The sequence below is a fragment of the Takifugu rubripes genome, chromosome 17 (assembly GCF_901000725.2).
Source record: "Takifugu rubripes chromosome 17, fTakRub1.2, whole genome shotgun sequence".
Taxonomy (NCBI): domain Eukaryota; kingdom Metazoa; phylum Chordata; class Actinopteri; order Tetraodontiformes; family Tetraodontidae; genus Takifugu; species Takifugu rubripes.
The window spans coordinates 13553948-13569877 of record NC_042301.1 but is presented as its reverse complement, the minus strand read 5'-3'; the positions used below and the strand labels follow the sequence as shown (position 1 = coordinate 13569877).

The following is a 15930-nucleotide window of genomic DNA, read 5'->3' as shown; positions in this document are numbered from 1 at the left end:
AATCCCATTCCGTCTTCTCTTTGACAAATTAATAAAGCATTGAAAAGCCAAGTCTCACATCTCGCTGCTGTTCTCTTTTAATCAAATGTGATTACAGGCAGTCTTCTATAGGGCGAGGAGATGCACTGAGAGGATTATAATGAGTGGGGGTCTCTGTGTCTAACCTCACTCTCTTACAAATGGTTCTGTCGCCGCTGGAGTGGATCTGTGCACAGGGTCACAGTGATTTACGGAGTCCCTTCTATAGTAGTGCACGTTCACAAAGAGGAATAATTACTTTTTATCACTAACCTGCACATATGTATTTCTTTATATACGTTTCTTCATATGTGTTTCTATTTCTGACGTCGACTGACTGTAGTCCAGGTCAAATATGTGTGAGAGTGCAGGACGTCGCCAGTTAGTCAGGCGGAAAATTGGAAAATTTGAGCTACAGTAAGTCATTTGCTAAGTCAAATATGAAACAAAAAAAGCTCCGTCTCCCCTGAGAATCCTCCCTGAAGGCGAGAGACGTGACTGAGTCCATGTTAGGCTTCACGCCAGCAGATAAAGCTCATCTCCCGCAAACTGACTTGTGCACTTCAACATAAAAGAATGAAAAAAAGGAGATTTTTCTCAGCAGAAGACCCTGTTTTTTTTTTAAGTTTCCATCAACCTTATCAACTTATCCACGTCATACCCAGACCACAGCCTCCTCCATCCTGCTTTACTTACCCTCTTTTTAGGGCTGCAAACTCTGTAACTAATTGGATCTGGCATGCTCTGTAATGACTTTGCGCTCTATGGGGAGCTTTGAGAAAAATCACCTTTCATTTCTTCCAGCATCACTCAAGTGACCGTATGAACTGCGGTGACACGTACCCTTGCCGGGCATCTAAAGGGCAGCGGCGACTTTGTGGGACGCTACTCAGCTCACGCTGTATATGGTTGGGGCTCGAGTACATTTTGTAAAAGATAATCACAGCAGTGCCTCTTATATTGCTCACTTGTGTGCTTGCACACCTACTGGTTACAGTCGGCAATGGAAGAAGGAAAGTAATGAATCAGGTGGCTGAATCACAGCTGCTCGGAAGTCAATCCAACTAAAAAATCAATGTGAGAGGCTCCCTGCCAGTCTGGGCACAAAGAGACGGGAGTTAATGCACATCGGAGCAAAGCCAGACTGATTCAGGCTGTTTTTATACTTACAATCGAAGCTTTGAAAAGGTTCTGGCAACGCAAGTCTGCAACCGGATGACTGTAAGGACACGTGCCCAAATAATTAAGCAAAGCAATAGCATTAATGTGTGCCTGTGTGGATGTTAGCGGCTACGCTGGTCTGAACGGTTCCATTCAGGTTGTCTGACAGGGCCACACGTTGAAGGGACAGACAACCCAATAAAACGTTGATATAACCAAGCAAACACAAGTGAAAATACAGCATCAATGAGTGTGATTCCGCCACTACTGCAGTGTAAAGACCGCTGCATTTTCATCCTGTTGCCACCATAATAAAACTTGTTTAAACTCTGCTGCCCGTGGCCCGACCCCTCTTACCATTTGGCAAAAATAATAACGGTCCGGAAGCATTTTACATTCTGAAAGCGTTTTCCGAGGGAGCGCTAGCTGGCAGCTGTTTGGTGATGAGTTAATCTGCTACGCTTTCCAAGAACAAAAACCCCCCCAAAAACCCACTTTCCAGCTAAAAGAAGCAGAGAAGCTTCAGAATCAACAGAGCTTCTCCATCAGGCTGTTGCCTCCGGTCAAACTGAGCTGTCAGCTGTGGTCGAGTCCAGCGCGAGCCCTCGCTGTCGGTAAGTAACTGTATAACACTGGGGGAACGGCGCCGGGCCAAGGACGGATTTGATTGTCACAATCAATTATCCCCAACTTAAATTCCTGTGTCAATACAAGCCTGTTTCCACCTGAGCCTGCACCATCTATTAAATTACCACCACTGCCTGGAAACATTGATGATGCTCCTACCTCTTCTTCTCTGCCTCGTATCGGCTGAGGAGGCGATGCAGACCGCCGCACTTGAAGCCCTGGAAATGTGCCGCAGGGGCGCCGGCCGTGACAATGTCATAGGAGGCGTCTGGAGAGGAGAGAGGAGAGAAACTTGGCATGAGAACGCTGCAGACTCAAACACAGCGTGTGGCTTCCAGATGTGCCAGTTCCCCGTCGAAATGCAGAGGTGTGATTAGCATGAATGGACCCGTTCGCTTACATCCCACATCTCCCCCTTCTGCAAAGAGTCTCTAAAGTTGATCAGCCAATCAGAAGGATTCACGGTAATGCCGTCATCAATCAAGTCATGCTTAAGAAACCGACCTCAATTTAGTTGTCAGAGTGACTTTTAGCCTCGACTGTACAACAAGACACGCGGACAAACATTATATATTTCAGATTTAATTAAACTTCACTTCCGTCACTGGTCACTGGTAATGAACCAGTCAGTGACTGGCGACACGGAGCTTCAATCTCATTCGCACCTCGCCGTCCAAAGTAAACAAGCCCTTTGCAGGCTGCTCGTCAGGCGCGGAGGTGCGTCCACCAGGCTGTGCTTGGACTCGGTAATGGTGCAGCGGACACTGAAGTCAGAGGTGTGGGGGTGGGTGTGGAGGGTGTTGGGGTGAATATTTTTGTTTGGGTCAGTTAATGAACACCTCCGGGAGAGCAGCTAAATCTGAAGCAAAGCGCGGCTTTAAAAAGAGAAAAAAGAAAAGGTTGAGGAACAGACAGCAATGGCGCAGCCTGGGTCGGAGGGTTGCGGGATGGGGGGTGATTGGCAGTGTGGTGGCCCGTCTCTTCACACGGCACCACAGAGGGGAGACGCAGGGCTTCGCGGCTACCCACCACTTTTTCCGTTAATTGCCTCCACTCCCGGCATCCCCCTCCCCCGCACACATTTGGCCTGTTGAGTTTTCAGATGTCCAAAATTCCCCTAATTGGTTTTCACCTGCGCGGCACTGCACTCAGACACAATGGCAGGTTTGAGAACATCAAGTACGATGTCCAATTTGCGCTTGATTGCTCTGCCCTTCCATTACGCCGCGCTCTCCCGGCAGACACTAAAGATGCTGTTTGGAGAGAGAGAGCCGAGGCCGCCTCTCCAACACGCTGTTGTTTGTGGCGGCTCTAATTCATGCTTTAACCATTACACAATCCTGTTTAACAATGACAAAACATCCTTTTATTTGATCCAAATGAGCGCTTAAGAAAACAATCGTCTCGGCGATGCCAGCACGGGCGTTTCAAAGCTGGAAACACTTTGCAGTTGTCACTTTAGAGACGAACAACGGCCGTTTCCAGGAAACAGATGAACGACGCGGGCTCAAAGTCTTTCTTTCATTCGTTATCAGGTTGTCCTCATTGCCGGGTGATATAGGTTATGGCACAATAAACAGGAGTGTTTGGAATAAGTTGTGAAAGGGATCGTTTTAGAGCGTCGACGGGGGCCTGCAGCAATCACAAACACAGAATCAGCCAGTAAAAGCCAGTGATTCTGATGCAGCCATTGAGCTTTTAGAGTTAAAAGTTGCTTTTATCTGAGGTTGCCTCACACTGACTTTGTTGGAAATTATAGTTTGTTTTTAAGTCGTGTGCGTAAAAATAGAAGCTTTCACTTTTCTCCCCCAGCACACAGTCAACAAAAGGTATCAGATATTCCACAGAAATGTCTCTTTGTATGAACGTAATGCATATTTTTTAAAGACAAAGGTTCTGTATTTGTATCGCATGTAAAGTGGTTGAAGCAAAAGGAGTAAAACTGAGCAAGGACACAACAGAGGTCAATTAAGAAAGTCTTCCTATCTGCTGTTCAGGTTGATGTTTGAGGAAGAAAATGCAACGCAAATGAATCTATTCAATCAAGGGGGGGAGGGCCAGATATGACGAGCAAAGTCAAGCGCACGCTGGACAACAGAGGACACAGGAAACACGGGACGGTGAGGCCGTGATTCTGTCTCTGGTGTTGACTTTGATGTCAACCTGCTATAAATTCAGATTAGGCTGTTTTCTTAATTAACAGCAGGAATCTCAAGAGGGTTGTGCTTCCTGCAGGAGGGTGAGTCCTGCATCTCTCTCTCTCTCTGGCTCAGACACACACACACACACATACACACCCACACACACACACCTATTCCACCTTTCAGCCCCTTACTCTACTCTCCCCAACCTAACCTTCCCTTTAAACCAACTTTTAATCCTCACACAGTGAATTTTTGAGCATTCTGTATTATGGACCTCACCATGCAGCCATACTAGAGAACACACACACACACACACTCACACACACACACACACACACACACACACTGAAGCTGCCTGGATCAGATTCAAGGTGTGAATTGGGCCCACAGAGGGTAATTATCGATGTGTCTATCATTGAGTTGACAAACTCCTCTAAAGCTTGCTTTATCTTGATCTCTCTCTCTCTTTTCCTGCCAGGTTTAATGGCGGAATGACTTTCCTCGTTTTATCGGCCTTTCCTGGAGGAACTACAGTTCGTGTTAGGGTGTTTCTCCGCAGGTTGCCGTCAATCACACGGCAGACGGATGAAACGGAGCCTGCACGCAGATAGTGAGGCAGCACTTTGTTGCTTTAACAGAGTGAGACAGTTCCAGGGCAACAACAGCTTCGGCCAATGAGCGAGCCGCAGCCGAGGACACAGAGGCGTCTCCCTGCGCTGCAACACAAAGGGCTTCATTAATGTTCTGACTGTCATTCTCAGGCCAAGGTACGCCTCACCTTTAAGCCATGGCGATGACCTAATAACAACTAGTCGGAGCCCACGGAGAGTTTATGCCGAGCACACAAACAGCAGCAAAAGAAAAGAAGAGCTTCGGAAAATGTGTCATAACCCTTTATATCACATCAAAATTTGTCCAAAGGACTTGTGACCTTCGCCGAAGAGCAAGAGGTAAAGCGAATAAAGCCACTAAAGCATCTTTGGCTCCAAACAGAAATGCAGCATGGGCTTTATTTACATGCAGCAGACGCGAGCTAAGACCCACAGTGATGCAAATACTAGCATACATATGCACTCAGACACGTCTGGATTCGGCTATAATGTCCTCTGAGGACACATTACCACATTTTTATTTGGAAACGGCAATGTGGGTGAGGTGTTTATGTAATGTAGCCTTAAAATGGGAGGAACCTGATCTCTAATTCTTTGATGAGGAACAACATCAGGCCAGGACTTATTTTTAAAAACTCATTTGCGCAGACTAAATAAATACGCGTCAGGCTGTTGGGGCTACGCAGGGACACTGTGATTCCAACACATCACCGAGCGTGAACTGCAGACTCTGCTGGTGGGTGCAATAAGTGAGGCATAAAATGGTGGAGGTCCATTTTAAAATGCAGGCATCACGCCTCGCTATTATCTTCTACACATTTTCGTATCAGTGAGCGCGGTCTTACTTCCCATTTCCGTAAATGCTGAGCTCATTGTGAATGGCACAATCCCCATTAATAGTGCTGCCCTTTAATTATTCAGGATGTTTAGTGAGTATTACCGTGGAGTCCTGAAACTGTGCAGGAACTTTCCACGGCGCGCTCGTGCCCCGCGTTCCCAGTCTCAGCTCATTAAATAATTAGCACCACCTTAAGCTTCGCACAATTGGTACACATCTATTGCAGCTCAGGGACCCCAGTCCTAACTCCTGCTAGCTTATATAGAAGCTTTACCAGCACCATCAAAAATGAGGGATTTATCATAATTCATTTGGCTTAAACTGGTTCAGCTGATATTCATCCAGCTTGGGCTGAATACACGAAACACGCGCTGTTACAGAGCATCATTTTCAGCGGCAATAGCGAGTGACTGCCATGTTTGGGTGCCAGCAGGCATCGTCATTAACATCCTTCAGGCGAAACGTCACGAGCCACAGCGGCGGTGCGTCTCCACCGTCAACAGGGTTGAACGCTGTTGATTTGTTGGCATTGTAAAAGTCAGGAAATACCTGTTTTCCTTGGGCACGTTACCCTCATCCTCTGGGTGTGCAAGTTTATCGGGACGAACTCCAGAGACTTCTGGGCTTTGCAGCAGCTCGGCTTGAATGAATGACCTGAAACACACCAGGACCCAGAAAACAGTTATAACACCCAGTCTGAAGTCTGATTCTACAGCATGACAATAAAGCAGATTTTCAATCATGAAGCAATGCAACGGAAGGATGTTGAAAGGTTATCTTTGGTTTTCAAATGGAAAATAAATGATCTCAAAATAGTGGCTGGAGGACATTTTCTGGCCTTGACAATAGAAATCAGATACATTCTGGCTAAACAGTACTTTAAGCAGGTTTGACTTTCATTAATTTGCTGCTGCATCTTTTCTCAAGCAGGCCAATTAAAATTTTGTGGCGGTGGCATTTGTCACGTACTTGACTCTGCAGTATTTACAGATCTGCCTTGTGTTAAAAGCAAAGTCTGCAGCAAGTCTGAGCTTAATTACTGACGCATCGACAGAGCAGCACGTACCAATTAATGTCAAAGAGGATAACGTTTATTTGTGTGTGTCAGATATAAACGCTGCTGTATTGATGTGCTGAAGCGCTGTGGCACACATTAGTTAGCTAACACTTTTGACAGTGAAGCTGTCTGTTGTTTCCAAACCCTCAGAGAAAAAGATCCGGTCAGCTTTAAAGCTGTTGATGAATCAGCTGCTATGTTTCACAACTGAAAACTGGAATTTCCAACGTATTAGGCAATATTTAGTGCCAAGTTTCAACCCTTGAAATGATATTAGTATTTTTTTAGTTACAGTCTGTGCAATTCTTCACCAAATACGCCACCAGGGGACAACCGTTGCTATCGCTGATGTGGCCAAGTCCAGTCCTTAAATGGTCTGTGGCGTTCGGCAGTTATTCCTGCTCAGCGAGCTGTCGCGGATGTGGTCGAGCTCAGGGGACCGAGCTAATTGAGCTGGTGACCGTTGCGATTAGATTAATTAGTCATATCGGATCCCCATCTGTTTGCCCAGGTGGGCCAACTGTGTGACAGAAGGGCAGCCGCAGCGGCAGCGCTGGCCAACATCTGCTTCTTCTAAACACTTCCTGTCATTCCTCGCCACTCTGTCGTCGTCGTACAGGTTGTTCAGAGGCCGAGAACCGTCCTCCTTTGTTTTCATCAGGGCCCTGCTATTAAAAACGGCCACGAACTCCACACCAGAGGGGAAAAAATGGACGCGTAAATGATGTGCATAAGGTCAGAGCAGGTTTCTTTAGCGTGTTCTAGTCTCTTCAGCGTGTGCTGGCACAGCGGGGGCCTTTAATCCCTTCACAGATATGTTGTAGCGCGAGAGGATGATTGGACACATGCTGCGCGAGCAGCTAGCTGAACAAAGGTGTCGCGACTGTCAGTGGACACTGAGGAATTTGTTACAGAATAGCTGGTCTCTTTCACAGTGTTCCTACGTTCACTAACCTGAAACATGCGTGTTTGGACCATCACTACCCGGAGACAACCGTGCAGAAGCTGACGCAGACATTAAAGGGATATGAACCATAATATTTGACTTTATGCTGCAGGTATCTGTAAAGTTTAAGAGCGACTAGTGGGAGCGGGTGTTGCCTCCCTTTGGCTCTCTGGCTGGTAAACAGAACAGCAATGACTCATTTCTGAATGGAATACAGTTCTAAGAGAATCTGAACCATTTGCTGAGGTCAGGTCATCATTAAAAATGGATTAAACGGGTTGAGTGAGGCGGTTGAACCTGCACACAGATTCTGCCTTCATCGCCCTCTTCATCAAGATTTTTTCTATTCTAGCTACAATTTAAAAGTGTTTCTCCTGATATTTCCTACATCACAGCTCAAAAAGTCAAAGCCAGGTAACAGTGCAACGTGACGCAACAAGAGAAAAGACACCTTAAATATATTTAGTGTCTCCCTGGTGAATCTTTTGAAAGAGAATCAGGACCATATGGTTGCCATGGGTGTGAAGGTTCCTCTGTACAAATAGTGAGAAGTGACTTCAAGGCTAAATGATCCATCTTGTGGAAGGACGGACCAATGACAGTCGAGAAAAACGACAAACAAAAGACTGATGATTGATCACAATACAGGCAGTCCCCTCAATTTCTGCTCTTCTAGTTCTGCTCTTCTACTTCTATATTCAGTGGGGCTATTATATCCCAATAGAATGTATATTTCTGAATATCTAAGGACAAATGGCCACATGAAATAACTAAATTCTTACTAGGCCAGAAAAAGGGAATATGAACCATCACGTGGGACAAATGAAGCACTCATACCGGTAATCTTGTCCAGTTCAGTCAGAGTCTCCTGGTATGAGCTGATAATTCCTCCATATCGTGTCATCACCTCCTTCCTAAGGTTGTCCCAGTGAGGGGACAGCTCCCCCAGCTCCCTCAGGTCCTGCACCCTGCAGATAAAACACAACAGTTTTCTAATTATCGCAGATAGTCATCACAAATCTGCCCTCATTTGATTTTTCTCACCCTCGAAATCTGTGATTATAATGAAGCTGTCAAATAAACGTTCTCATCGGGCTCATCCGTCTGTAGTATGTTGTGTTCATTAAACTACCAATAACTCTTCAATCATTCACAACAGAGAAATAAAAATAAATAATCGACCCTAAATGTGGGAGGAAACCGTGGTGCCTGGAGAAAACATGGAGAACGTTCACCTTCAGAACATCTCCAGACACTGACCATCTGTCTCACATCACCCACCTTCAGCCCCTCCTGCCTGGACGAGAGCACCAAAATCCGGTCTGAGAGTTCCAGCAAAGCCTTGAAAAAGGCTCCAACCTGTCCACAATTCTCGCCCCCATCAACCTTCAAGCAGTCTCCTACAAACTCCTCCTGCTCACCTCCAAACATCCTCTGGACCTCTCCAGGCGCAGACATCCGCACTGCCTGAACTCTCAAGTTTCCCCGCACAAAAGAAACCCAGCCTAGTTGCTCCAAACAACTTGAAGCTTGTCTAAGGAAGCAGACATGCACGACAACGTCCCACAGGTCCTGGTGCTGAACCCAAAACAGGTTCCTGAACATGTCTCTGGTACCCACTTATGCATTCTGTCACCTCAGATCTGTCCTCTGCACCTTCCTCCAATATTCATTCCATAAAAATAGGATCTACTTTTGTCACTGGGGCAATTTACTCCCCCCCTCCCCCGCCCTTACTGAACGGTGTTCAGCTCGAGGCCATAATCTCAATCCTCCTCCTGTAGGAGAGAACATGTCTGCAGCGAGCTGTTGCGCTGGCCCGGTATTTGCATATGAAAGCTGCATCAGATGGACGGACGTCATTTAGAATCCAGCCCTTCAGCGGGCATTAAAAATCTAATTGCAGTGACACCTTGGAAATGATCGGGAGGGAGGTTCAATATTCAGAACAACAAATACGCGATCACGTGTCGCTTTGATGATGATAACAAGCCCAATTGGCAATGATTAGGCCTCATACGTCTATTCAACCTGAAGCTGGCACGGTTAAAAAAAAAAAAAAAAACTTATTAGCGAGGCTGGTCATAATTGCGCGAATGCATAATGTAGTATTTACTTCTTTGTTGTGCTGTAGTTCAACCGATACAACAAAATATAAGGTGATGAAACCCCTTATCTATTTTCACCGTGTACCGTCAGGTGAGTACGCTATTTTTAGATTCCTTTGAAGTTTTTTCAATACAGAGCAGCGCCAGAGACGGCGATGGGGAGAAACTGATCCAAGGTCACGTGTTTAATCAAAACAACAGTATGTTAATGAGGCTTAGCCAAATTACACACAAATAAAGAAACACCTTGGAATTCTCCAGCGGTTCCGAGCCCCGCGGTACTGGGACACGGGGACTATTTATTGGGATGAAACACTGTTCCGATTATAACTGTTTGCAGTTGAAATCGTCCAGAGAGTCAGCAACAGTAACATATGAAAGGTAATTATCGAGTACGCATTTAGGACCGCTCTGACTCGTGCAACCTGAAGGCAGCACAGAGGGTGAGGTGGAGTTGGGCGTCGTCTGGGTAACGGCGAAAGTTGATGTGGTTGGATCCAGACTGGAAGTGTTTACTCGAGCTATCGTGGGAACAGACAGAACGAACTTGGAACGCTACTGTTTTCTGTAGGATGTTGGAAACACAACACATATTCCTTCCATCTGTTGTCAATTTCCTTCTGCTTCTAAACAAGGTTGCAGCGTGAGTTAATCTTAAGGGGGAAATTAGCTTCCTGCTGGCAGCTTCCAGTCAGCCTGGGTATTTTCAAGGTTCTGTGAAATTATACTTTAAGGAGTGCTTGAAATCTCCCCTATAGGGAGAAGCATCGCCGCAAATAAAAAATAAAGCAGAGAAAGAATGGTGTCAGTTCTTGAAAGAAAACGTGGCCGCCTGCATTCCGGGGTCTAATTTAAGTCCAGAAATGTATATGATGATATCAGTAAAACGTATGTTACACTTCAGACGCTTCAGTGGAAGCTGTTTCTAATCTCATATCACGGTCCCCCGATCAAAGGGGCCAATTTTCTGGCAGATAAAGAATGGCACAACGTGGTGCACTACAAGACTGCATTAAAGGAATCTATACCTGGTAATCTCACCTGTCGGGTAATGCTAATAGCAGCTTGCAGTATCAAGCTGCTCTTTTGTCTCCAGAAAGTTATTTTAGCCAGAGAGTCTGAGTGGAGGTCACTGAGGATGACCCTGGTGTTAAAGGCAGATAATGAATAAACTAACAGAGAAACAGATGCTCTCTTTAAGTAAAGGGGGGAGATATAGCATCACCTCCTTAATCAGACTGCTATTGTATTGAGAGAGTGAAGGTCACAGAAGTGGAAGGGGAGATGTGTGTGTAAAAGGGTCACCTGGGCCATTAACTTTTATTTCTCAGAGCAGCCAGGTAAAATCACGCAGAAAAAAGTTTTTCATGAAACAAATGCGACTGTTGCGACAAAGGTTTAAAGAGATTTTCCATTAATTAACAAACACTGCGGTACACTGAACGTCATGTCCTTAAGCTTCTTGCTATGCGGGGACTGTGCCACCGTTTAAGCTCGATTTAAGTAGGCGGCCTCCCCAAACATCCAAGAATCTGATTGTTGAGATAATTTAGTAGGATTAGGTGAATTTATTATACAAAACCAGGCGAAACTATTGAAATTAGCATGGAAACATTGCGATAGTCTTTAGTCATTGTGATAGTCAAATGAATTCACAACCTTTTGTAATGACACAAATGCTAAGCAGTTATTTATGTTTGTGTGATTCACTTTGATTCACGTGATTCAAATATCCAACATTCTTTCAGCGTGATAATCGAGGCCAGCCGCCGTCACAAAGAAACAACCATTTGCTTATTTTATTTGAAATTGTTTCACTGCTCTGAATCAATTTTGAGGCAACTCAATCTGAAACAGATTTATTGTTTGATTCGTTATGGAATGATATGTAATGTCACGGGAAGAAACAACAGGGGGCGCTGTTGTGTGAAACAATTCTAAAAACAGAATTCGAATTCCATAGTTAACATGTGAAACATTGGCTCAATAACAGCTCCTTCAGAGTGACGACTGGTCATGTTGACATGTTTATTTTGCGCTAAGTTCTGCTGCCCATTCAAAAAAATCTTTTGGGTTAATGAAATCTGAGGGGACTGAAATGGAACCTTGAGTTTTTGAGAAACTGCTCCATCCAAAAGAGTGACCTTGAATACTAAAACGATTATTCTCGTTAGACAACTGCGGTACTTACGGGAAAGAGATCAAGAACAGTGAGGACGGCGTCAAAATACCTGTTTTGATCAGCTTCGCGGATCATCCAGGACATACAAAATAATACAATGTGTAGCGGATAAAGCCTGATTTTGCTGGTTTGGCTGTAAAAAATGATTTTGGGGCGTCCACAGAGTATTTCAGCCATGCACGTGTGTGTCTGGGGCACAAATAAACCGATCAGATGGCGCCTTTAAACGGAAACAGGAAACAGACTGAAACAGATGTTCTGTTGGGGCACAGATTGGATTATTAATCTTAATACTAAGAATGTGTCGCACACGTGTGCCTGGGAGACGCAACTGATAACGCGGTACCCCCACTAGCTCACTATTCAGTTTTGAATCAGTACCGGGCCTGGGCCTTTCTCTCTTTATTAGCATCATTACACATGTGCATTCATGAAATGGACCTGGGTGCTTGGAATACATATTAATGACGAACCAGCCGCCTGCCCTTAAATATCTTGAAAGGCACAAGCGCCTCTTGTGTTTCTAGAGCAAGATTATAGCTGCCCTAGATTATAGATCTCAAAGCGAACAGAGGGAAGAACCAAATTAACGCAGGGGTGAAAAAAGATAGCCAAGCCGACCATCTTCCGCTGTTTCTGCTGCCGCGTCCGGTTCAGATATGAAGCCGCCGCTGTGACGTGGCTGCGGACTACTCTAAATGAAAGGGCGGAGCAGAGAAGGACAACATTAAAAGGGGATTATTGAAGAGCTGCTTAAATGACCTCATCCATCCTCCGCCCAGTGGTAGCCACGACTGCCACACGACGCTCAGAGCCAATGGGGCTCAGCGAACTGTGTTTACGTTGATCCGGGGTGGGGGGCCCGGTTCCAGCAGGTATCGAGCCAGTTTGGAGCCGAGCCTCGCTGATGGCATCAATTTATCCTGCACAAAAAAGCCTCAGCAGGGGGCTGATTTAGGGTCAGAGTGAAGTACAGCTATTTATACCCGGTTTTGTGAGACTCCAAAGATTGGGCAACCACATAAAGCCTAAAAAGTCTGAAGCTTTTCTCCTTTAGGCTTGTTGACCTCCCCCGAACCAGCCAGGTCGCTCCCCCAAGACCAATTTGCTATTCGAAAAACATTCAACAGCAGAGCTCACGGGGGCCTGAACTGCGATGAGTATAATAAACCAACATTATATATGGAAGATGAGTTTTAGTGCCTGTAGTGCCTTCATTAACTGTGCACAGTTAATTGTAAATTAAACGAACCAAAAGAAGGTAAAAAAAAAAAGAAAAACTGAAAGAATATCATTTGTAAACGTGACTGAGCTCCCAACGCCAGTTAACCAACAGAAAATCTTGTCTTTTCGTCCAGTCATTAAAGCTCTGTTCGATCCATTAGGTGCACACTGATTAAAAATTAAACCTGCCAACCGAGTAAAAATCTGTTTTTGTGCCGAAGGGGACTTAAACTACTATAAAAATACCTTAAAGTACATCTGTGGGTGCACATGAGTGTTTGAGCGAGCGTTACCCAGAACAAGGGGCCATTTGAGGCATGATCATCCTTGAAAAACTAGGATATAAGGAGCCTTTGACTGAATTGCTGCGCACATTAATGCACAAGCAGAGGCCCACGTGCATTAATACTGTAGCCTGCATCCTCCAATGGACTGGACTCTCTCCATAACACTGTTTAAACAGGATTTAATGTGTTTAATGAAGCTGCACTCCACAACAAGGAGATGGGGAGGCGGTGGATCAATTTTAATTATTAAAGGGGGGGGAGGGGAGAGAGAGAGATGTTAACAGGGGCACAAAAGTTGCAGGCTTTTGCAGCAAAGCAGCCAACATCACAGCGACCTGCAGCTGCGATGAAAAGTGCTTACACCAAGCACAACAAATTCACTTTGCGTCTCTGCGCTTCAGGCCACCACTGTTGGCACCGCGGCTCCAGCAGGACGGAAATAAATCACCTCTCTAGAGCCGTTCTGTCTGATTCAGTGACAGCGGCGGGATATTCGGCAAAGGTGTGCACGAGTCTGCAGTGACGCCGTTTTTGGATGCACGGACCGAGGAGGCGCTTTTGAAGTGTTAAGCGGAGCTGAATAATTTACTCCTCTGCAAACACAGTCAGAACTTTAAATAATCATTTACTTTGGTGAACTGGGTCAGGAGGGTGCAGGAAACGAGCGCAGGAAACGAGCCGGTTCTTTGACGCCTTCCGATCAGTCACATACCTGCTGGTGTCTTCCTGTATGTAGAGCGAAAGCAGCTGTTTGGGCACGCTGAAGGACAACGTGCACTCCTCCATTTGCTCGCGCACCAGCATCCACTTGCTGTCGGCCGTTTGAAATCTGTAGACCTTGCATATCGGGTTCTTGAATACTGAGAGAAGGAGAGAATAAAGGTGCATCCGACAGATTAAAAATGGCCCAGGTCCCAGTTACAGAAGATACTAACATTTTCTTTTTTAAACAAAAGAGGCAACAGAGCAGCTTTGACAGCGGTCCGTACCCAGGACAGCACAATGAAAGTCAAAAGTCACACGAGGTGAAGCGCAGATTGAACGCGATGATCAATAAAGCTTTGTGCCAGAGATGAAGCTTTTCCATTTTCCAAGGCCTTCTCTCCTTTCACACTCCAGCGGCAGCCCTGAACACTTTCACCGTTAATCTTTGCCTTATTGTTTTCCCCATTTCCATTTTAATTACTTGTTTATTGAGAAACAAAAGGGGGAAGATCCGTCTGAAACTTCGCATGCTAACGCCAAACCCTATTAAACTGAGTCAGATGCGGCTCCGTCTAAATTCTTGCACAGAGGAGCTAATAGCAACAATCAAAACCCGGAAAGGGAAAACTGCTCTAATGCTCTTATCGGCACGCTGGCAGCAGAGGGCAAAAAATAAAAAATGCCTTGAACACTGTTTACTACCACTTTTCTCTTCCAGTGCTGCAGTCATAAAGGAAGTCACTCAACATGAAGGAGCTCTAGCACCAGGAGTGAAACGCTGGCAGCCTCGCTTTAGGCAGTCAAGCATGCACGGCACCAGCAAAATCTCCCTGCTTGAGATCCAGAAAGACGGAGCCACCTGCTGACAGAGCGACGGCGCGGCACCTGCCCCCCCTCCCCACATCGTCCCTTCTTTCAAAGTCATCTATGTGGGTGCTCAAGCCATTAATCCCACTGCTCTACTATTTGTTCTCAAGTGTTTGAGTTTAGCGATGCCTTTCAGTGCAGACGGGGTCAAGGAGCCTCGCTGCAGCGGGAGGTCGGAGGCACGGACCCGGGATATTATGGACTGATGAAAGCACTTTTAAATATTCCACAAAGTCAATTTTTTGTCAAGTATACTAATACTGCATTCACCCGCTGCTGTTTTTACTATCAACTTTTCATTTCTGCTTCCAGTTTGACATCCGTGAAATATGTGAATAGAACAAAAATGTCCTATTCTGTTGAATTTGATAGAAATGTCACATTATATTCATTTTCACAGTTTAAGTATGAAGCTTATTTGCCTATTCATAACCAAATATTCTGTCTCAGTGATAGTGTCAACATCCATGCATGTAATGGACCACAAACATGATTGATTACTGATTTCCTTGAATGTATCATGAGCTCATTCTGATAACGGGTCACTTTAATAAAGATCACAAAAAAGATCTTGTTTTCACTGAGTTTATGGCCGTGGCTAAAGATAAATAAAGCTGAAATAATCCCTTTTCGCAGCTATGAACCAAGTGATTCCTCAGAACTGATAGATTCATGTTGGGATTGAAAGAAGTGCAAAAATCTGGAAGGAAGACACGAAGGAAAGAAGGCCAATGATAAAAGCTTCAAGGAAAGAGCCAAAGCCCAACCCCCCCCCCCCCAGCTGCCGTAATAATTTGACCACCAATCAGAAGCCTCGATTTCCCTCCCTGACACCTCTCAGGAAAATGACGCCCGCCCCCTCGTTTCCCTGCTCATTGTATGCTCAGTTTGAAAAGCAATAAACTTGGAAGGTTAAAATGCATTAGTCAGCCCGGGGGTCTGCGGGGAGGGTATTGTTCTGACAGGTTGCAGATGTGCACCTGCAAAAGTGGCTCCACCTCACGGGGCTAATCACGCAAGCGACATTAAACGACACCGACGCCATGACAACAGGCGCGGGGTCACTAGGGAGGTGTTGAAATGTGAAGAAAGAGAGGAAGGAAGGAAGGAAGGAAGGAAGCATGGGAAGAAAAACAGAAGCCTGTTAGAACAAGG

The 15930-nt window shown here is 45.5% G+C and overlaps 1 protein-coding gene across 10 annotated transcripts in view; it reads right to left on the bottom strand.

The window, feature by feature from the left end:
* Window positions 1–15930, bottom strand: part of inpp4b (inositol polyphosphate-4-phosphatase type II B) — a 90325-nt gene that overhangs the window by 17477 nt on the left and 56918 nt on the right. For all 10 annotated transcript variants that reach the window (XM_029850411.1, XM_011612981.2, XM_029850414.1 and 7 more), the window contains 4 exons: window positions 13916–14063; window positions 8240–8370; window positions 5949–6053; window positions 1966–2074 (listed from right to left, as the gene is read on the bottom strand). In XM_029850411.1, the coding sequence (XP_029706271.1) occupies window positions 1966–2074; window positions 5949–6053; window positions 8240–8370; window positions 13916–14063 (493 nt within the window). The remainder of the gene's footprint in view (window positions 1–1965; window positions 2075–5948; window positions 6054–8239; window positions 8371–13915; window positions 14064–15930) is intronic.